The following is a 24,304-nucleotide window of genomic DNA, read 5'->3' as shown; positions in this document are numbered from 1 at the left end:
ATATATCTATATACTTGCATATATAAATAAATATGCCAGCTTGGAAAAGGAAACTTTTCCAGTCTTTTGGGAAGTCAAGGCTCCTGACCACCAAGTTTTATTTATCCAGCTTTTGTGGTAGGCTGATTTCTAGAGACAGATGACTTACTTTAATCAAGACCATGTTTAGCAAATACCTTTCAATAACTGATGAGGCTTCCCAGGTCTTTGGTAGTAAGAGGTTAGCAACCTTAAGTTTTTTTCAATCCATCCCTTCCTTCCGTTTCCAGTCACACTTGCGCTTATGATCACTACCCTTCTTCAGGGGCCTCTTCCTGAAGTCCTGTAACATCCTATCTTCGCTGCCAGACTGCACACATTCCCTCCATCAAATATATGGTTTCCAGGGGAAATTTCTATTCATTATGCCACTCGTTGGCTCAAAGCCCCGTCTTCTTCCATGCATCTACTTACACACTCTGCTCCTCTGACAGGAAAGCCCTTCTCTTTAGCTAGGGGATATGTCAAGTTCCATAACAAAGAGGCCCCAAAGCACCGTGGTTCAATGAAGCTAGACATGGTCCAGAGGGAGCGGAGTGGTCTACGGGGATGTGCGGCTCTGCTCCGGGAGACTGTCCAGGGACATGACTCCTGCTCTGTCCCTGCTCTGCCATCTCCTGGGATGTTTTCCTCAACTGCTGGATAGAAGATGGGCTGAGAGGAGAGAGAGAAGGGGAATGTATGTCCAATCATTTTGTGGACAAGATCCCCAAACTGTACATATCATTTCCATTCACACCCCACTGGCAAGGACTTGGTCACATGGCCACATGTCACCGCCTGTGCGGCTGGGAAACGAAGCCTCTAGGCTGGCAGCCACTTGCCCTGTTAAAACTTGGGAATGCGCGAGGTGGCAGAAGAGGGGCTCTGTCACTAAAAAGAGGAGGGCCAGGAGACTAGGTTCGAGTATTAGTCGCTGTGTTATCTTTCTTTAGTCTGTCTCTAGAAACCTCCATTCTCTACAGAGCCAAACTCAATCCTCTGACCGGCCAGTTTTCTCTGATCTTATCACATGTCCGTATTGCACATGTGATTCCCCCATTTGGAATATTAACTCTCCCTCCTCAAAAATGTCATAGTTCTTATACCTATTATGAAATTTCAGCTTATACATAGTAAATATTATTTGTAAGAAAATATAATGTGATAAAAAAGATAAATGTGTGCTAGTAATTAATCTTACTTCATTGTTATATTTCATATAGAGAGTTGTTGAAGACACAGCCTGTGACAACTCCTTTATTCTGTATTTTTAGAAGTGGTATATGTAGGACAAAGCACTCAGTAATGCTGGTAATGATAACACTGCTTCATTCAATACACTGATAATTTATCTTCACTTATTACAAAAGTAACATTTTTTAAAGTAATACCCATAAATTTGATCTACAAAAATTACAAGTTTTAGGAATCGTTTAAAAAAAAAAACTATTACAAAAGATTTTCAATTAAACAATGTATATGTCCTAAAAATTTACTGAAAATAGTTTTGAATGATGATATTTAAACAAACTATGTCTGTGTTTTTAATCCTTTCATAACGATTTACCAAAAAAACCCAAAATCTTTGAATAATACTTATGGATAATTATATATTTTTAATTTCTTTATTTGGATTTTTTGTTCATTTTTGGTTTTTATTCTCAATTTACTGTCCTTACTACATTTGCCAACATCTCAGTTACCTGCGAGGTTTAAATCTTCTTTTTTTGACTTAACTAGTTTATACTATCACACAAGCTTAGAACATGAAACAGCCTTCAGTTCTATTGTGATAAAATACTTTATTTCATTTCATGATGTTTAATATAAACCAAAGACCTATATAACATTTAGTTGTGTATCACAGTAGATGAATTAAGTTCTAGAATTTCACTGTTAAAATATAAATTTTGAATATAGCATACCAAATAAAAAATATTACCTACTTTTCTTTCATATTGAACTATAAATTATGGATAGGGAGTCATTTCCCTTGATTAATAATCCCTCTGACCAGGTATAATGAATATTTACACATTATTCTATATTGGTAGAGTACTTAAAATGTCTGAAACAATAACTATTATCAAGCCAAATTTAGAAAAATGTTATGAAAGAAAGTCTTTCAATTGATAGGGGCATAATATATATGAAATATATGATAAATTCCCTTTACCTAAAATGCAGAAAAATTGTAACAGCTTTCTACTAAAATTTTATCAAAAAGAAATTCAAGATTGTCAGTAATTTGAAATCTAAATGCATGAAATAGCCTGAGGGAATTATAGAAAGGGTATTCCCAGGGTGACTTATAAACATGGAAATACTTTATTTAAACATGTATGTAATTTCATTTAAAACGTATTATTTTTAAATTATGTTATAATATAACTTAAAATACATGTAATTATAAGACTAAGCCTCTGATGCAGTTAATAACCATGCTTTAAAAAGCCATGAAGCCATAGTTAATATTGAATATACTTTAAACATTAATATTTTGTCCTTTCTGTATAGTTAAAAAATCCACTCAGGCAAACTTTATCTTAAAGTGTAACTACTGATTTTATTGGCAAACATATAATAATGCATATGCTCAATCTTTACTTAATTATTTGAGTTGCAAACACAATTAATAAATCATCTTTGAAGTGCACTGACCATAATCAGTATATTCTGGAACAAGTCCAGGGGGCCATTAATCAAACAAGCAGAAAGGAAAGTGAGAGCCACAGCCTGAACAGTTAGGTAAACACAGAGTGAAGCTAATAAAAACCCAGCCCATTTTAAAACCACCACGGTGTTTACTTTTGCAACTAAGATAAACATTATGATAAAATTAAAGTTATGTAAAAAATGAGGTTTGCTCATGATGACCCAAGTAAATATATAGCAACTGCACATACATTTTATATCCCTAATTTGACACTAAAGAAGTTTAAAGTTCAGTTACCAAAAATCTTCAAGAATTAGATATCTGAATTGGATAAATTATATTCTCCATGTAAATTAAGCACACACACATTTCAAATATGTTGAGGTTTAAACTAGAAAGAAAACAATAAATTGTTAGGGATTTTTAAGAATCAGGTATAAGTATGAAAACAGAATCTTTTTACAAATGATTTAATACAAATGATTTAATTGTAAAAAATAAGTAAATACCTGAGTGAGTTGGAAATTAAATTTACAATGATTAATAATATAAAATATGATGGACTACAAACACATATATATCAAATTAACTAATTGCCTTTAAAATCTGGTTTTCCAATTGTGTTATTTTCCTCAAAAAATTCTTATTGATTACTAAGTATAAGGAAAGAAGACTAGCTGAGTTAACACATAGAAGGATATGGGCTATCCTCATTTCCATAAGAATTATGAGGAAAGAAAACACTCCAGGTTTGAAAATTCCATAAACACAGTTTCCTTCCCAGGAACAGGTTTCCAAGATTTAGCTGAAAGCCCAGGGAAAATAGTGCTTTAAAAATAACAGTATATCATAGTCCTAGAGTGTCCTACTGAGCTAGTGTTTTCATTCACATGATCTCATCTGACCCTCATATTCATGTTGAAAGGTAGGCAGGAGGCATTATTAACCCAATCCCTGCACTAACAGAGCTTTATGGTCCTATCTCTACTGTGTTACTGTGGAGAAATTAACAAGCAGTCAAATCTTATTCAACTATTATTAAATATGTATATAAATAGAGCCCTGCTTCATAGAGTTGCGGTGAGAATGAAATAAATCGATGAAATGTAAGTACTTACGTTAATCTGTCCCTACCTACCCATCCACCCTTGCCTTCCCTCTGGGATTCGTCTGTTCCATGTTTCTATGTCTCTGGATCTATTTTGTTCATCCATTTACTTCGTTCATTAGATTCCACATATGAGTAAGATCATGTGACACTTTGATCGGCTTATTTCACGTAGCATAATATTCTCCAGGTCCCGCCATGCTGTCTCAAAGGGTAAGGGACCCTTCCATTTTATAGCTGCATAGTATTACATTGTTTAAATGTCCAAGAAGATACTTGATATGATTTCAATCTTCTTGAACTTGTAGAGATTTGTTTTGTGTCCTAACATGTGGTCTGTCTTTGAGTATGTCCCATGTGCACTTGAGAGGAATGTATTTTCTGCAGCTTTGGAATGGAATGTTCTGTAAATGTCAATTAAATCCATCTGATCTAGTATGTCACTTAGAGTCACTGTGGACACAGACAATAGTGAGGTGAAGTTCTGGGGGGAGGGGTACAGGGGGAAGGGAGTTATTGAGGGGGGAAAAGGGGACATATGTAATACTTTCAACAATAAAGATTAATTTAAAACCAAAACAAACAAACAAATAGTAGAGGAGAAAAAAAAGAAAGAAATGTAAGTACTTAACACAGTACCTAGCACAATGTTATCAAATAAATATTAGGTATTATTGTTATTTTTGAAGATGTATAATAAAGTAGCTAAAAAGTAGGGTCTTTGGAACAAGATGTCCTAGATTCAAAATCAAAGATGCGGCATTTGTTTTGGGGCAAGTTATCTAACCTTTCTAGGTCTGAGCTCTCTGATGTATGAAATGGATGTTGTTAAATGAGATAATGCATATAAAAGGCTGAGCACAGCATCTAGGACATAAGTATTCAATAAATGTTAAATATTATTATTATTGATAGATTAATCTAATGTCTTATATAAATATAAAATGTCATTAACACAAATTAAAGGGCAAATGACAAGCTAAGAAAAACACAAATTAATATTTTTGGATATAAGTAGCTCTTATAAAACAACAGGAGACAAAGATCTCCAGTGAAAATCAGCTGAGGTTATGGATAGAGAATAAATAAAAGATAAAGTTCCAATAATCAATATATATTTTAAAAATGAACTTATGTTGGTTAAAGACAAAAATTAAACAATGAGATATTATTCATTGATTACATGATTTAAATGATCTGGCAATGATCAAAATAAACTGGAAAACAACAGAACAAAAGATAAATACTGATTGTGGGAGTATAAATTGTTATAGCCTTCTGGAAAAGTTCTGGCAAAACATAGCAAAGGACTAACAAGTACATATGCCCTCTGACCTAGCGATTCACTTTTGGGAATTCATTTTAAGAATATAACAGCCATATGTGCAAATTTACGTACATGTATATACAACATTCTTCATAATACAAATGTGGATGAGACCTAAATGTATAGTTGAGGAATTGATTAAAGAAATTATGATACCTTTAAATAATGGAATAATATAAATATGCAATGCTGAAAATTTATAATATATATTTAAATTTTTAAATAGCAGGCTACATCCTAAGTGGCATGAGCCTTGATTTGTAAATAAAATGTAGAAGGAGATGTCTGCCAATATACAGAGTACCGTGGTGTTAATGGCAGTTGGCCCCAGGTAGGTAGGATTATGAGTTTCCCTTTCGGTCATCATTTAGTTTCTGTATGTTTTCTGATTTTATGAAGCATGTGCTGCTTTTATTATTAGGGAACAAGTAAAAGATAAACCTCATTCTATTGAAAAATAAATGGATTCCTTCAGTAGGTGAGTGGATAAACTGTGGTCTATCCAGACAATGGAGGTGAGAAAATACTGCGCTAAAATATGCTGCATCCTTTCCTGCTCCTAGTAGCCATGTGGACTATAAGACTGTGTAAACTTGGCTAATTAAACTTGGCTCATTACACTTAATCTAAGCAGTGTGTGTGTGTGAGTATGTGTGTGCTGCTATGCCACCTACCACTCACCTACAATGCAGAAACATGATTACTTAATGGGACCACTTACAGATTCAGAGCACGCAGTTAAAACCTCCTCGCCATAGTCCAAAGGGCAGCCTTTGTGAAAAGCTTTAGTTTCATAACATTTTTAAGGTTGTTTGGAACAGCATGTTAGGCTCTGTGTTTCAGAAGACACCTGTCGCACAGAGGACTAAATTATTATGCATGTGGCCTTGCATGAGACATGTGAACCTATATATTGTTACGTGCAAGCCTGCAGAATCAGGCTATACAAGGTTATCTAAAGACTATGCATGTACTTAATTGTATTTCTGGCCCAATTACTCTGATGGTCTAATCATGCAGTTGAGATGATGCTGAACTCCTCCAATTAGGGGTCTACCTATGTGTTCCAATCACTAGAATTCTCTCAGAAAATGGCCTGCTGCTCTGTTGCACAAGCAGAAAGTTTCCTAAGTAGTAGGATTGCGGAAAGGAGGGATGAAGTTCTTACATACATACCAAAATAGTTTTTCCTGAGGTATATTTAATGCCTAACACTCTATACTTATGGTAGAGAGGTTCTTATAGTTTTAAAATAATTGATGTTTAAGAATTTTGAGAGTTCATATCCCAAACTAGGACCCTGCAGAATGTTACCCCAGGAATGTTACTAAGCCTTTTTTGGAAGGAAGTAGGCAGACTGCATGAGGGTGCTATGCTGAAGTGCATTTTAAAAGTGATTAAACAAAGTCAAATAAATTATTTACTATGGGGATTCTCAGAGCCCTTAATTTGTAAATCCCCAAATTTGAGGGGCTGTAGCACATGGAAGTGTGGGAGCTGTTAAGTGTAGGGTACTTGTTAAGATCTCTTTTTTCTACTTCTACAGAAAGAAGTCTTTGAATAGTATCATAAAAAACAAATTCTGGACTCGTTACCATCTAACTTAAATAAACATCTTGACTTTCTTCCCTCTACTTATCCAAATCTCAGAGCTGGATGTATTTTGTTCCTACCTATATATTGAGCTCATTCTCCAACTAACACTTTTTCCAGTTAAGGATCATTTAAGAAGGAACATCTGCAGTAAGAACTTTAGAGTGCAGTTCTGGTCACTAACCCTGCATGTTATATCCCTGTTTGACTCCCTGTCTTAGTTTCCAGTATAATCCTTATTTAGTTGCAACTTGGGTTTGGCTTTATTTGTGGCTACCTCTCCTGGAGTCTGAATCCCTGATTCTGAGAAAGTTTTAACTTATAGACCCCTTGTTCAAATGCTAATTTCAGTATCTCTTAAAAACTAGTTTCCTTTCAAGAAAGAGAACCTACAGGAATGAGAAACAAAACAGCTAGAAGAAGGTAAAACAGAATTTCCAACTGGGTTAAAATGGGCTGAAAATTGAAGATGTAACAGGCAATAAAGTATTAATTAAATTATTTAATTTGAGCATTTTGTCAGTTGGTCAATTTTATTAACTGGTTTCTAATTTCAATGGGACTGGGACATTGACTCGATTTAACCATGTAAGTAAATAATGAATGAATGAATTAATCAATTTATTAAAATAATCCAACTAGTCTACCTGACCACAACTGACCTCATGTAATATCAACAGAATGCTATTCATGGACTTTTAATGTACTCGTTTTTTTAGAATGTTGGAAGAATTAAGAGCTCTTAAATTTAAAAAATATTTAAATGCAAAATTCTTCCCTGATTATTATGCTGTATGATAAAGCATGACCTCATTAAAAATTTAAGCTGGGCGCCTAACAGAGCCTGGATGTAGTGCTATTTCATTTAGATACATATTGTGCTCTTGTATATTTATAGAGAGTGATTTTACAATGTTCTTACTTACACTCAGGATTTTACTACATAAATATAATTTCATTATTTCTGTAGTCTTTGTGAGCTGGTTCATTTTGTTTAACATATGGAATTAAAAAGTCATACCAAACAATTCTACAAATCACAATTTCAAGTGATAGTGAACAGCGAGGAATGTGCAGCATCTGGCTCTATAGTAACTCCTCATGCTGATGCCAGCTGACAGAGCAGGCTGGGTGTTCTCCAAGTACAATCATGTTGTGAGAATTAGTCACACCAGAAATTTTTAATGAGTATTTATCAATGTGTGCCAGATTTAAGAATTTCAGAGTCTTACTAGAAGTGGGAAATTACTGAAGAGCAAAACTATTCCTAAGAATTGCATTTACATTTACCAGAGGAAAGGTGAAATGGAAGCACAGTTCTGCACCTCAGGGCTGCTCACACACACAATTTAAGCATTACCCCTGTGAGCACGCAACATAAGTTTCAGTATGTTTTCAATTTTCTAGCTTCCTGTGTTTCAAGAGAATGAAAGTATTTATTATTGGGAATCCAAAATTGTACAACATTAACTGGTTAAAGAGGAGAGAAAGAAACTAAGAGAGAGCAGAGTTAAAAAGGAAAGAATGAAGGTAAGTACAATAACTTCAGATAACTTTAAATGTTGACATCTAAGAGGAGGCAACAATGACCAAAATATCCGAGCTTTCTAGTCAATCTGATATCTTTAAAACTCTTAAGAAGAGTTAAGAAAAATAGCATCAAAAGGTAGGAAAAAGAGGAGAAAAGTCCTCCACCCCATGAGAAAAACGAAAATGCTATCATGTGAACAAAGCAAGACTGAGCTTTTAACCAAGGCCACACTGCCACCGTGTTCTGGCCTCTGAGCAGCCCTCAGCCTCACTGCTCTTCCCCCTTCCTTGCTCCCTCCACTCCCCACACTCTCGGCTCACCTGGGGGCCTGCTGGGCTGCTTCCTCGCTGGAATACCTGCTCTCTAAGGGGGCTGGACTCCTCCTCATACTTCAGATTAGAGCTCAAATGACGACTCCTGGGCCAAACCCCCTCCACGTTTCCCCTACATTTTGAAATCCTTAGAAAGTTTTCAGATATATATCTATGTAGTAATATAATCAATGCTTGCCTTCTTTCATAGAGACTAAACTTTGAGATTGGGAATGTGCTAGTTTGCGAAGCAATGTTCCCCACGAGCTCCGAATGCAAGCATTCTGTTAGATGAGTGAAGAAGGAAGGAAAGAAGGGGGGGAGGGGGGAAGACAGGCCATAGTCAGACTCTTTTTGTTCTCAACGAACAGCAGTATCTGCTGTGCCTTTCCTTAGCCACTGTAAAATCACATGGTAGTCACACAATGAATGCAAACTCTATTGAGAGGCAGAGGATACAGAAGAAATAACACTGTGAGAGTCTCACAAAAATGTTTCACATCCAGTATGTGCTTAGAATTGAAAACAAGTAATGAAGCCAGGCTTTCCGGATAAGTTACGTGGGATTAATAAGCCATGGCAATATGACATGTAAACACAAACCTTTCCATGCAAGAGAAGTATATAGAAATCGCGCAATACATTCACTCTCAGTTCATCTTTCCGAGTTAAACACACTAAGAAGAGGAGGGAAATGAAGATGGTAAGAATATCTTAGTTCACATACAAAATTCTTTACATATTCAGAACTTTGAAAACTCTTAAGAATCCCCATTGAAGGGTTACTTCTATTGGATGTCCTTAGAACACACACTTAAGATAACCATCCAAATACTTCATTTACTTTGACCTTGGTACAGGTGTGTAAAGAGGCAATGCCTTCTTTAGTGCAGTAAGCTGAAAGCACACACCATGCAGTCAAACAGCGTCATGAACAGCTGTGACTGGCCAATGCTGAACTAACAGTTTAATCTGGTAAGATAACAGTAATAACACAACAGCAATAACTAACCTGGTTTTATGGCTAAATTTGGTGAGTTGAAATAACTCATCCATGTAAAGACAGTATCTATTCTCTTTTATGAACACTGGAGAATATGTCATTGACTTAATCCACTGAAAATTTATTTAAAATCACTCAGTAGCTGTCTGACTTTGGACAGTTACTAAACCTCTAAGTAACTTTCTACAATACAGTTTTTGAAATTATTTAACATAATTGGGTCAACATTTCCACAGTAAATAGTTTCCACTTAAGATGGTATCATTATTTTTTAGAGTAAACTTAGGGACTTTGAAAATTACATTTGTCTTGGGTTACAAAATAATTTTAAGACACTGGGAGTGACACATTTTTTAAAGAACTTCCAAGTACACTGGACTATTTCATTATAAAAACTATGACCATTACAAATGCACTATTTAGCTTTCTATTTTTGTTAATATTTTATTTTTTCTATATGAATAAAGAATAACTGTTTTCATGTAAGGATGGAATTATACTTTTTATCTTGAGAAATTATCTCCATTAGAGTTTTTATATTGACAAATTAATGTGCTAAATTTTCGGGTATGAATGAGGTATCTTTAATTTTATGTTTCCCATATTAACCTATAGGAAGGAACAGTTTGCCTACTCTAATGTTTTCAAATTAGAAATATTTTTGTTTCACTATTTAAGAGATAATACAGTTCTTTGAACTCTATAAAGTTAGGGTGTTATGAGCTAATGAATAAATTTACATACTAAACACAACCAGTAAGAATAGGGCACACTGGGTTTTCACATATATCTCCTGAAGACATAAGCGACTCACCACAGTATATAAATGGCATTTTCAAGTCCTGGTAGATCAGGCCAATTGTGGAGAAAATAAAAACCCAATGATAAACAAACAAAACAATTTCACTATTAACTGTGAAATTCTTATTGTTATGCAAGAAATTGAAAGACAGCCTGACAGGAGGGAGTTTTCCACACTTTGAAAACCACTGGTATATAATAATTTGTCATATGACTATTTGTCAAGTTAATGAAAAGTCTGAAGAAAAAGAAATAGGTTCTCAGGCATATATAACAGATATCCAAACATACAAATGATCTACACCTTTGTTTTTGATTCAACTGATAATATTCCTTATAAATGCTGATTGTTTTGCTGCAATGAAATGTTTATTAATCCAACTTCTCAATTCATTACAACTAAATTGGGATGCAGATCAAAGGGAGGGTAGTCAGAACTAAAGAGTGAACTATAAAAATAAAGTATACAAGTCTAAAATATAAAAGAAAGAAATAGGTGACTAGGAAGAGACATTTCACACATGAAAAATTTCAAGCATAGCCAAATCAAGAGGTTAATTTGAATGCTATCTGAGTCTCTTTAAAGCAGTAAATTAGATGAAAACACTTTGTTGAACACAAGCTGGATTCTAATGTTTTTAGTACCTTTTATGCCATGTCTAATTAATCTATAAAAACCACAAGAAAAAAAAATTTGCTTACATTTTTGGCATTTCTGTTTTAAATATTAATAGGAATTACCTGAATACCAAGGAAAATATATGGATTTAACATTTTGCAATTTCCAAAATCATAATTTTTGTTCTTTAAAAAAAAGCCTTAAATTCAGAAATAAAAATATAATTTTTAAGATTATTTATTAGAGTTTTTAAACATTTAAACATCATCTCACTATTTTGCAAAGGATAAGATGACTTACTTTTCCTTTTCTTGAAGCTGATGTTCCTGAGAAACCATTTTAGGTTCTGTCCCGAGATTTTTTTGCATCCGCTGCCTCCTCTTTCTACTTGGTGCAATATCAGTGACATCAGGACTCGAAATAATGGAATCATCTCTTCTTAAAGTAGCTAAAATAAAATGACATTAAAATGTGATCCAACAAGACTATATATATAATTTGTGAATAAAGTCTCAACTTGCTGCTTTAGTGCTAATATAAACTGACACAATTAATACACAGCAAAACAATTTTTAACAAGTCATGCAGATTTGAAGTGAGTCAGCTAGAGAGTGTGAAATACTTTCATACCAAAATAAAACATAAAGTATGTTGTATACATGGAATAACTTGAGCAAAATGGTCTTTGCCTATCTTGGGTAACAATCTTCTCAAATGCATTCTAGGCAGTTTGATCTCTCAGTGCTGGAACTAGATAGAAATGCCTCAGAGGCACCTCTAAAAGGTATCTGGATGGAAAAATAATGCTACAGGAATAATATAAATCGCACTGGTACTAAACAGCAATTGTGAGCAGAAATGGCAATTTCTGATAGCGACCCAGAGATAGTTACCCAGACTTTTCCACTAACTGTGAGGAGAGAGCCCAAGAGAAATGAAAGAAAATACTAACAGATGTCTCTAATGTAGCTAAACCATGAAATTGCCTCTAAAAGTGTTTGATACACATGAAACAGAAGCAACAATAGAAACATGCCTGATTTATGTTCCTTTATTCTCTTAGAAACAACTTAGTTACAAAGAGCTCTAGGGGAGTTTAGAATTCTTTCATCCAATACACAGTATATTCTGCTATAATGCATATTTCTATTAAAAAAAGGAGCTCCTTTGCTATTGGTAAATAATAAATACTATCAATATAATTTGGACTTTGGATGTGTTGCTAGTTCATATGATTTTTTTCTCTAGCATGTTAATGGTTTAAAGTGCTCAGGGGTAAGCTTTCATCCCAATTAAAGGGAAAGACTTAGCAATGTATAAAGGCCTAAAAAACTGAAGATGAGTGGCTAAAAAAAAAAAGTCTGGTACAGGTCCACTGCTTTAGCACAAATAGGAGCTGGTCTAGCAAACCCAAGAACCCCACACTATTCAAAAATTAAGCTCTCCACTAAAGCTGCAATAGAGATGAACAAGCTATGGAGACATTTCTCCCTGTATCTTGAATCAGATATTTAATTTTGATGAAACTACTGAAATCAAGTGCATTCAATAACTCCCATCTCCACGTAAGAGGAAGTGTGATGCAAATGGTTAGCTGACTATGCTGCTGGGCACAAATGTTGCAATTAATGAGAGTTAATTAATAGAGTTAATATTTTTATTAGGATTTTAACTAGAGAACTAATAGCAACCTACGCTGAATAGATTTTGTGTGGTCTGACCAAATCTTAACCTTTCGACATGAGCTCTATTATTTGTAGTGCACGGTTGTGCAGAAGGAGAGGCTTTTCAGGCACACATTTATCACCTTCTAGAAGAAAACTGTATTTTGAATTTTCATTCGGCAGTCATGCTTCTCTGAGTGACTGTGATCACTTGGACACTGGTGACCAATCTCAGGAAACTTCTTCTTTTGATTTTTTTTTCTTAAAATAGGTATCATTTTTGAAAACATGTCTGCTGGACACTTTGCTGTGGGTTTTATTTATATTATCTTATTAACCTTTCACTTTGTGTAGTACTTACTATTACTACCTTTACTTATTGGAAAACCAGGGTATTAAGTAACTTGCCCAAATCATTCAGCCTGTGTTTTTATATTTTACACAGGACAATTTAAAAATGTTTCTCCCTAGTGGGTAAATTAGCATTTGATCAAATATTAATTGAATGCCCATCAAAGCATATTTTACTTTCCAAAGTTCTTTAAGTTATTAGGACATATAAGTTCCATTGTATTTCTTGTAAATTATTTTTATTAGCCCCTAAAAGTATTTTTGGAGTAGAGAAGGATAAATTTAAAACACATTCAAGCTGAATGATTGCCCTATTTTAATTAAGGCAGGAGGTGACTAAGGAAGAAATTCTGGTTTACTGATTTCTTACCCAGTCTGCTCTTATCTAGGATTCATTTACTCAGTCACATAAGCAATCAACAAAGTACAGGCTGTTTATGAACAAAACTAGCAAAACTGTCTTAGTTAGAGGACATTTCGACTATAGTTAGACTTGAAAAATGGAGAAAGATTGCATTTAATGACATATTGGACATCAAGGAAGAAAGAATATTAAGTTTAAATTAAAATATATGATAAATTTTTTAAAAATGAAGTCACCAAAAACTTCTGCCACTCATTTCAAAACTCTAAATAATGGCTTACACATTGGCATCCAAAAGGATGTTTTAAATGTGATATGGTTATATTACTTGTTATAACATCTACAATTTACTTTAAAATACAATGTGTTTCAATGTGTATGTTAGTCAGGGTGAGCCATAATCCACGTGTTGCCAGCATCTAATCAAGAACACACACCAGAAGCAGTTTGCTCAGTTCTAATACTAATTTCCATACTCTTATAGAGGCTACCAGAGGCACTTCTGCAATCAGAATTTCAATCAATAACGGATGATTTATTAATTGGTATACTGACTGACAAAAATGTGTGTATCTCTTGGTGAACATGGCAGGAAAACAGGCATGATGAATATTGCTTACGGGCTCTCGTGAGTGAAATTAAAGGTATTCTAGATTTATAGCTCGGCTAAAATATTTTAGATCTCCAGCATTTTATCAACAGGGCATAAGAACCCACTGAGGTCTGTTTACTCTTAGAGATGATGCCCTGTGCTAAATGTCGAAGTGGTTCTGTGTCCAGCTGTGGACTCTGGACAATTGTGGTCGCCTGATACCATGGAAAACCATCATTCCTGCCTCAGGAAGCTTTATAATGCCAAAAATAAGCATTTTACAGGGGGGAGTGACTGGGACACCTAAAAGGGCAGACAACTGGAATTTCTTTAAGCTTTCAGGGCAGGTTTGTGAATTATTTTGTGCTGACTTGCTAGCAATATTGAGTTGGTAACTGCCTGTACGTGTGGGAAAATAACCTGATACTTTATTATCATTATCCCACACTTCAAACTTCTCGGTGCCCACCATTATTTACCCAAAGAACCAAGAGTTGTGTGTAACCAAGTGTTTCAAGTCCATTTACAGTGCCACTTTTTTCCATTCTCCTGAGGCTCTCAAGTCTCGGAGCCACTGTCATGAGGAAAAGGGGCCTGCACACAAGCCAATTACTGCTGAAAATAAATATGTCTTTTTTGTGCTTGCACCATGGGAAACTCTTTTCCCTTTGGTTTATTACATGCATGTAACAGCAAGCTGTAGAATATTCTCTGAATTTATACATTCATTTAAAAGGAAGTTTTCATGACATTTAGATAATCTTAAATAAAAGGGAAAATGTTCCATTCTATCCCTTCCTCTCCACTCCTGCGATGCCAGAAACCAGGAAAGAGGCGCCTGGTTCCTGTGTATCAATGCTTGATGCTATGTGTCTCTTCTGGCATTGGATCCCTCCCTCCAACAGCGACTCTGAGTCTCCAAACAAGCAAAGCTGTTTTATATACAACAGAAGGGATGTGATCTACATCGACAGGAAGTCAAATATGGGACTTTCAAGATGTCTATATTATTTCACAACCTTACATTTTTTTAAAAACTCCTTACCCAAGGACATATTTTTATTGACTTTAGAGAGAGGAAGGGAAAGAGAGAGAAAGAAATATCGATGTGAGCGAGAAACATGGATTGGTTCCCTCCCATACATACCCTGACTGGGGATCGAACCAGCAACCTAGGTATGTGCCCTGACTGGAAATAGAACCCAAAACCTTTTGGTGCACGGGACGACACTCTAACCAACTGAGCCACCCAGCCAGGGCATATAACCTTGCATATTTTTAAGGGCAACAATGAAAGCTTTCACTTTCAAGTCTTGCATCCCATTTTCAAAGAAAAAAATGAGTCCATATTAAGTTTACTAGGTTATACACACTCATTTGAGATAGGAAGAAAAGCCTGAATAGAATGGGAAAAGAATGGGAAATGTTCAAAGGGTAATGAGGGGTCTGGCCTGGTTAGAGTGGTGTACATGGGAAAGGAATACTTGGGAAATGAATGGAGAAGTGCTGGCAACAGGAAAGGAGGAGAGGAAGGGGAGACAGAAAGGTGCTACATAAACTGAAGTTTTCAAATCCAGGCAGAAGTGTATGCATTTGACACTGACTGGGGAGTTTTTTCTGAGATTCCTCCTCCAGAATTCTCAGTTTTTAGTATTCATCAGTCTCTGTCATGACCATGTGTCTTGCACCATTTCCAGGAATTTTTGAAAAAAGAAAACAAAAGAAGAGAAAGCAACGATTGCCAATTAACTTACTAGAGCTGAAATTCTTATTGGCAGAGCTGTGGGATGGATTTCAAGGTCTCATTAGGTTCACTGAATCCAGAGAATGAGGATCTTCACAGAAGCCTTGCTCTTGTGAAAGGTGGCTCCACAGAAAGCCACACTTGTCCCATGTGACAGAGGAACTGCAGGAGCTTGGCAGGGAGTTCAGGCAGGGCGGGCAGAGCTGGCTCCCTGGGGACTCGCAGTGTCCAAAGGAAATGACTGTGGGCTGAACTGCTGGCCATCTGCCTAAATGCCAGGAGTTAAGCTAGCTGGTAAACTTGTCTCTAACCATGAAACCCTCAAATCTCAGTATGTTTAAAAACATTTTGCAGGCTTATAATTTGTTTTATCAGGGCCTCATTATTATCTCCTGTCTATGGATTTTTCCCCCTCTTCATATGCTATATAGCTTGACACACAGATTCTACAAAACTCTGAGAGAGATTGCCACACTTCACTCCACCCCCACCTCAAACAAACACACCTCTCTCCAGGCCCTGCACAAAACAAAAAATGAATGTCGTCAGGCATGTTATTCATGGTGATGGCTACTCAGCTCTTAGGTTAAAATACTGAATAAAAGAGGCTCTGATCTTTAGGTCCCTTGGCCATGAAGAAAGAAATGTGTGCCGCTTGTAACAGGCCACATCCAAACAGAAAACTTGCAGTGGTTCCCATGGCCTGCAAAATAAAGTCCTAAGATCCCAGCCCTGCATTCAAATCCCTCTACAATGTGAGGTTCTCCTACCTCTCTGACCATACCTCCCACAGTCTGTAAATTATCCCAAGGCTCCAGGGTTCCTTCATCTTCCTTTTGTTCCTTACTTTCTGTCTTGAATGTCTTCCCCTCCTCTATCAGCTCAGCTGCGTGCTCCCCTCCAGCACAGCCCATTTCAGTCATTCTGAGTAGTTTCAATCCACAGCCATCTCTCTTTCTCTATGGGGCTGAGAGTGTGAACCACTCATTTTATATATACTACTTTGTGTAGTTATTCCTTCTATGTTTAGCTTCTGTTCCCCAACTAGATTATAAGCACCCTACAGCCAGAGGGCATGCTTTACACTCAGCCGTATCCCTGACATCCTGCCCACCAGCGTTCCACGAGAATATGAAGACTTGAACGCCTATTTTCAAATGTGTGTCTTATTTTTAAACCAAAACTTGGTTTACCTATGGGCCTTCAGATGAGGCGCATATGAAATCAAATCAGGACTGGGTCTGGGTCTCTAATTCTGCCATTCACCTTTGACATATTACAGAATCTCTTTAAGTTCCTCAGCTGAGAAATATGATTTCACTCATATGTGGACTCTAATGAACAAAATGAACTAACAAGCAAAATAGAGACAGACTCATAGAGAGCAGGCCGACAGCTGAGAGGGGGATGGGGTGGAGGGACTGAGCAAAAAAAAAAGAGAAAAAAACCCCTCGGACATGGACAACAGTGTGGTGACTGCTAGGGGGAGAGGGGGTGAGGGAAGGAGGAGGGTATGGGGGACATATGATGGACGGAGACTTGACTTGGGGTGGTGAACACACAATACAGAAATGTGTTGTGGAATTGTGCGCCTGAAACCTATATAAGTTCATTAACCAGTGTCACCCCAATAAATTCAATAGAAAGGAAAAAAAAGAACACAGAAAAGGAAATCTGTGTTTACCATGATTTCTGACATGATTCAATGAGATAAAATAAACTTTTATAAATCATAATATCAGAAATATTTGATATAAGCATTAAAGTATTATTAACAATATGTGTGTGTCCTTACAAAAAATTAAATTGAGATTCATTTAGATGAATTTGAAGACCTTTTAGGCTATCTCCTATAGCTTCTTAGAGACATAAAAAGAAAATAATAGAAAAGGTAAATTCATAACAAACCAGTTTTCATAGAACGATCATCCACTATGTTTTTCACTATTTTATTCATCTGTTCACTTCACAAATATTTACTAAGTGTTTACAATCAATAATTCACCTTGTTTTATTTCAAAAGATATAAAATGTTGAGAGAGAAACGCAAAAATCCAAACCTTAAAATACTACTCTAAGTAAATGTGAAACTTCAGGAAACACTCTTTCTTTCACCAGGGAGAAAATCAACCAGTGCCTTGGGCTATCCTGTGTCTCTGCAGTGTGTCTTACTGACAGGTAGAAAGATAAGCCAAAAAAGAAGCTGAGATAAGGTTGGTAACACCATACTTCAATGAGCAGTATCTTAAAGTGACCTATCTTCAGGTAGTAAATTTCTCATCTGACCAAGCAAGCAAACATTATTTTCTCTCACCATTCACCTAATAGTTCTTTTTCCAATCTGTAATCAGCTGCTACCCAATTTTCACAATCTAATCTGAATAACTGATGACTATCTTACACAAAAGGTCAATAGTCTAACCTACTAATCAGCAATCATCAAAATAAACCAATAATTAACAGCACTAAACACTAAAAAGGGTGTGTGTGTGTGTGTGTGTGTGTGTGTGTGTGTATCCATGTACCTATAGTTTTCCAAAAGTCAGGCTCCTCTTTTAGCCAGCAGAGGTGGAAGTCAGACTTAATGACAAAATGACACTGGGGCAACCTAAGAGGTAATCTTTGGAAATCCAATACTCTCAATGTCAGAGGCAAGGTGGACCACTAAAGATAAAGTACAGACTCTAAAGGCATAGAATTAAAAAAAAAAAAGTAAGTTGAATATATTAATTATTGTTCTAACCCTATAAAACAATCTGATTTCTTTAATTTAAAAAAAGTAATACCAAATGAACTCTGTTAACTTAAGGAGTCTATCATTCCTTCACTTATTCAACAAATATTTATTGAGTGAATTCTATGTGTTGGGCACTATCCAGAAGACACCACTACCATGTATTTCAAAAGTTTATAACTGGGTAAGGCAGAGGGACACATTATTTGCAAGAAAGCCAAAAGTCACACAAGCAATTATAAAGGAACTAACCTAGAAGTTCTAAGGTACACAAAGCTTTCTAATCTCAGTTTTTCTTTCCATTATTAAACACTATAAGTTGATTTCTTACATTGTTTTTCTTCTTGTGTGGATATTTCCTTTGAAAGCATAACCATCAGTATCAGATGGCTCTGAAGTAGATTTCTCAAGAGAAAATTAAAAGGTTAGTTCACTGAGAGCAAACTGATAAGAAAAGACTGGGTTTTACAAAACACTAATTCAAAAGAATGTATGCACCCCTATGTTCATAGCAGTGTTATTTACAAAAGCCAAGCTATGGAAGCAACTCAAGTCCCATCAACAGATGAGTAGATAAAAAAGCTGTGGTACATATATGCAATGGAATATTATTCAGCCATAAAAACAAATGAATTCTTACCATTTGCAACAGTGTGAATGGACATAAAGAGTATTATGCTCAGTGAAAGAAATCAGTCAGAGAAAGACAAATACTACATCATTTCACTTGCACATGGAATCTAAAGAAAGAAATAAATGAGCAAACAAAAGAGAACCAGACTCATAGACACAGAGAACAGACTGATGGCTGCCAGAGGGGAGGGGGATTGGGCAACTGGTTGAAAGAGGTGAAGGGAAAAAAATAACAGAGGAATATAATTCTATTCACAATTATACTACAACAAATGAAAATAAGATGGGTCAATTTTGGAATGGCTATGAAAGAGAAAATAGAATTTCCATTGCCCTGATGAAGTATGTTGTGTAAATTCATAAAGAACATTATATTGTAATCTTTAAGTAAACATGGACTATGGAAGGGAGGGAGGGAGGGAGGGAGGGAGGGAGGGAGGGAGGGAGGGAGGGAGGGAGGGAGGGAGGGAGGGAAAACTGGGTTTGAAAGTTGAGTTTTAAGGATGATTCTGAGTGAACTCAAACAGCGTATCTGAATTGAAACTATACAATCATCTTTTTGGATAATCCTTTATACAGCTCCATGAGGTCCTTAGTAGATTTCATCACACTTGTGACAATATTTGTAATATTTATAAGCTCCATGAAGGCAGACGCTGAGTTTGTTCCATTCACTGTTAGTACAAGACAGACTAGCACAATCTCTAACACACTATTTCCTCAATAAATGCTAGTTGACTGATATAAATTCTTAAATACTAATAGAATTAATAATTTCAAATAACTTCTTAAAAATTATTTTGAATCCATGTAAAATACTACACTATTGGTTAGTTATGCTTGCTGCTGCCAGTCTGGTTAACACTAAAAGAAAAATATTTGCAGGGAAAGCAGTTTATAAAACAGAAAAATTAGCCTCCAATTTATATAGTATTTGTAGTTAAAAATAACAAACATTGAAAAGAAATTTTAATGGTTAAGACATTTTCAGAAAACAAAGCTACAATTTATTAAGTTTCACAAGCTTTACAAAAGGGCCTCTGCCTTCAACCTACGTCATAAACTTTTGGAGCCAACATAAAGCTTTTATTGTTGTTCATGAGTCACAGGTAAGGTCTTCTGTCAACTTAAGACTTGTTTTAGTGTTTTATTCATAGAGATTTAAAGGTTTTTGAAATTTTCATTCTTTTTTACTTTGGTCAACTTTTAATAAAACCTAGGCCTTTTACACAGTTTATGATCTCATTGAACTAGTATAAATTTAAATATTGGACAAAAAAAGTAAAATATAAAACCTTTTTAAATAAATAATATCGGGAATCTTTCAGTTTATTTACCTATTTATTTATTAATCCTCACCCGAGGATATGTTTTTATTGATTTTTATGGAGAGAGGGAGGGAGAGAAGAGAGAAAAAATACCAATGCGAGAAGGAAACATCCATTGGTTGTCTCCTGTATGTGCCCGACCGGGGTTGGACCCAGCAACCTTTTTGGTGTAGTGGGTGACACTCCAACTGAGCCACCCAGCCAGGGCTCAGTTTACTTTTTTAAAGAAGGTACTACCCGCATGTTATCTGCAGTGACTCTAGGTTAACTGCTTACCTAGGACACGATCACTAGTTTAACTAGCAAGTCAAAATCACAATAGGGCGAAAGTGGCAACAGTGAAGTGGTGCATAATTACACGGTAAATTGGACAGGTAAGAATCACTCACCTTGGTCACAAACCCTCTTTGAAAAATAACAGGGGTAGAAAGAGGACCTGAATGAGTTTATTTGACATGATAGACTTTCGACTTCATTTTCCCAGCATTTGCTTGATCTTTTTAGAAAAGTTTGGAATATTTTTATTGCGTTTATTGGGGTGACACTGGTTAGTAAAATTATACAGCTTTCAGGTGTACAACTCTATAACACATCGTCTGTACACTGCATTGTGTGTTCACCACCCCAACTCGAGTCTCCGTCCATGGCCATTCATCCCGGTTCCCTCCTTCCACTTCGCCCTTCCCTTCCCTCTGGCAATCACCATGCTGCAGTCTGTGTCCGTGAGTCTGTCTTTTTTTTCTTTGCTCAGTCCCTTCACCCTTCTCACCTTGTCCACAAGCCCCTCCCCTCTGACAGCTGCCAGTGTGTTTTCTGTATCCATGAGTCTGTCTTTACTTCGTTTGTTAGTTTATTTTGTCCATTAGATTCCACAAATACATGAAATCATATGGAATTGTCTTTCTCTGACTGGCTTATTTCACTTAGCATAATAATTCTGATACATTAAGAAAAAGCCCTCTATTTGACTGCTCTATACTCCTTCACAATAAGGTTAATGCCTTTGTGATGTAATTTAGCAGGTTTGTAGTGGTTCTATGAAGAGGCAAATAAGAGGCTAAATTTCAGAGGTTTTCCTCAAAAAGTATGGAATGATTTTCCAAAAAGGAGATTTCCTGGGCTGTGGTACTAGACATATTGCCCCAACCAGCTCTCACACCAAATGTCAAGAAGGTAATATTTTACTAAGAAGGATTAAGAAAAGTTCTCTGCCAAATGACCAAAAAAATCTAATATAATGTTTATACTGAATTAATACTTCAGAAGCATCCTACAATCCTACACCTGAGTCTGTTAATCACTGTCTGATGACTATGGGCAAATCATGTAACAATTCTGTGAAAGCTTTTTTCAGCCTATAAAATTAGGTGTAAAGAAGTTAGACCAAATAGTTACTCCTGGTATAAAAGTGCCTAATTCTATAACTTAAGTTACTATGCTTTGAAAAATGATTATATTATCTGCATTTGGTAAGAAAAACTAAATGAATTTTCAGAGCCTTTTGAAGCACTTTTAAGTTACTATTGAGCTGTCTTGTCCAAATGAGAAAGTTTTTCTTCAGAAATTTCATTTCGAAACATCTGTATGCTTTTTTTTATATTACGCTGTTTCATACTGTTCATAAATTTTTAAATTTTTCATTAAAAACCTCATAAAGTTTTTATTTTTAAAACAAATATTTTGTATATTCTTTTGTCATGGTACTCAAAATAGACAAACAAGAGCAAAATTATTTTAAGCATTGATTTGACAAAGAGAATAACATTTGGGAAATTAATTACAGTTTATTATTGAGGCATACTCTTTACATTAGGCCTTATATGTGGGAAGTGTGTTTACCATCACTGCTAGCAATCATTGCTAGCAATGTGTTAACTTCTGAGTTTCAGCATGCTGTCTTAGCAATGTGCAGCACAAACCCTTCTAATGCCACTATCCCCATAACTTACCCAGAGCTAAACTCAAAATAATTTTTGATGCCTTCCAAAACTTCACTGCTCACATCCAATCAGCACCTCCTAAAAAGTTCTGAACTCTGTCTAACTCTCTGTACCCAGTACTTTCATAATCTCTTACCTAGATTACTGTTACAGCTTAAAATGGCTAAAGCAGTTACAATTCATTCATTCCCTACAAAATGCACAAGAGAATTTTTCTAAAACTGCAAATCTGATCAAGTTGTCCTTTCTCACTGCCTTGAAGTCAACGATAAAGTTCCCTAATGCATTTTAATATTTCTTTCTTTTTCTGGTTCAACTTACTTTTACAACCTTACTGAATTTTGTCTGGTGTGCCATCCTTTCTCTCTCTTGGATTTTGCACATGGGTCTTCTGCCAGAAATAGTGTTCTTCTACCACCTAGCATTCAACTTGCTAACTCTCACCCTCCTTGATATCTCAGTAAAGATCTCACCCTGTCAGGAAGCCTCGGAAGTCTGGCTAGGTTTCCCTCCTCAGTACCCCCATAACACCTTTTACTACTCCTATCACTGCAGCATAGAGAGTGGTTATGGTCACAGACTAAGAAAAATGAAGTAGGGAAAACTGTTTGGGGTTCTCCTACGGAGTACTAGATATAGCGGGGTTGAATCAGACTGTAAAGTCAGGGCATATGGCAAACAATCACAGTTCACCGAAACTGCCATTGAAAGCTCCTTAAATTGCCCATTAAATACAGTAATATACAGTATATATAACACTGTATGGTAAAAGCCATGCACAAACACTTAATGGATAGCATAATATATAGTTTCATAGAAAACTGTATGCAGAAAGAGAGCAGGCAGAGAGCTCTGGTGGCGGGAGCAGGGGTGCTGGGGGAGGGGGAAGGGAGGGCAAGAAAGAGGATAGGTCAAAAAGGGAATTCTTACTGAATTGCTATCTAATATTAATTTGTATTTTTTTCTTTTCTGATCAAATGAAATATTTTAAAATATCTTTCAAACAATTATTTACTCTAGCTGTATTTGTTTTTTAGTTAAACAACCATTCCTTTAAAATATAGGTATTGTCCGGGCACATGCCTGGGTTTCAGGCTCCATCCTCGTGGGGGCCTGCAGGAGGCAGCCGATCAACTGATGTCTGTCTGTCTGTCTCTCTCTCTCCTCTCCCCTCCTCTCTCTGAAATCAATAAAGACATGTTAAAAAATATATCGGTAGATATCAAATAAACATTTTAAGATTGAAAATTTAAATAAATTGGTACATTTCAACACTCATGAAACAGATCTTACAAAATTATTCAAAAAGTAATTTGTCTAACTTGAATTTATTTTATATTTATTAATGTGTTATTTCTATGATGACAATAAAAATGATATCCCTAGATTCCTAGTCGCTAAACATTTCTGTTTTGTTTATGTTTTTGAACAATAAATTATTTTAAAAGCTACTAACTCTAAGTTGTTGCACTAAACATAAGTCCAAAAATCAATAAAGTTACTTCCTAGATTCCCTTCTTCAAGTCTATACAGCAGCAGATTAATTTCAAAAGCTCTTGTTTCAGTAATTAGAATAAAGAAAACAAGGTTCCCTAATGATTTAAGCCATCAATAGTTTTTTATTACCAAAACACCTGTTGCTATTTCCAAACCTATTTTCATTAAATGCAGAAGAATGTTGACTTTGTTACCCGAGGATATCAAAAGCTAAGAAAACAAACTTTTGTTCCAGACCCATTCTCAGAACACTTTCTCAACTCATGTGATTTTAACATGCTGTTCTTTCTCAGGATGGGATTTTTATAAAGTGGTTTACATTAATGTTTCAAGCTGGTGTGATTTATCTTTGCTATGTTGCTAATATAGAGCCACATTTGATTTCTTCAAAACAGTAGTAATATAAGAAAGAATATATAAAACTGGCTTCAGTCAATAACCACCTCTGTAAGGCTGAATTTAATTTTATCAAAAATCATGTTTAAGA

General features: G+C 35.6%; 1 protein-coding gene across 1 annotated transcript in view; it reads right to left on the bottom strand.

Annotated features, from left to right (window-relative positions):
• The window catches only part of XRCC4 (X-ray repair cross complementing 4), a 182,413-nt gene that overhangs the window by 56,180 nt on the left and 101,929 nt on the right, over positions 1-24,304 (bottom strand). The window contains exon 7 of the mRNA XM_016210335.2: positions 11,271-11,418. Coding sequence (XP_016065821.2) covers positions 11,271-11,418 — 148 coding nt within the window. The remainder of the gene's footprint in view (positions 1-11,270; positions 11,419-24,304) is intronic.

The sequence above is a fragment of the Miniopterus natalensis genome, chromosome 3 (assembly GCF_054644295.1).
Source record: "Miniopterus natalensis isolate mMinNat1 chromosome 3, mMinNat1.hap1, whole genome shotgun sequence".
NCBI classification, from domain to species: Eukaryota; Metazoa; Chordata; class Mammalia; order Chiroptera; family Miniopteridae; genus Miniopterus; species Miniopterus natalensis.
The sequence above is the reverse complement of the archived record's forward strand: the minus strand, read 5'-3'. Positions and strand labels throughout refer to the sequence as shown.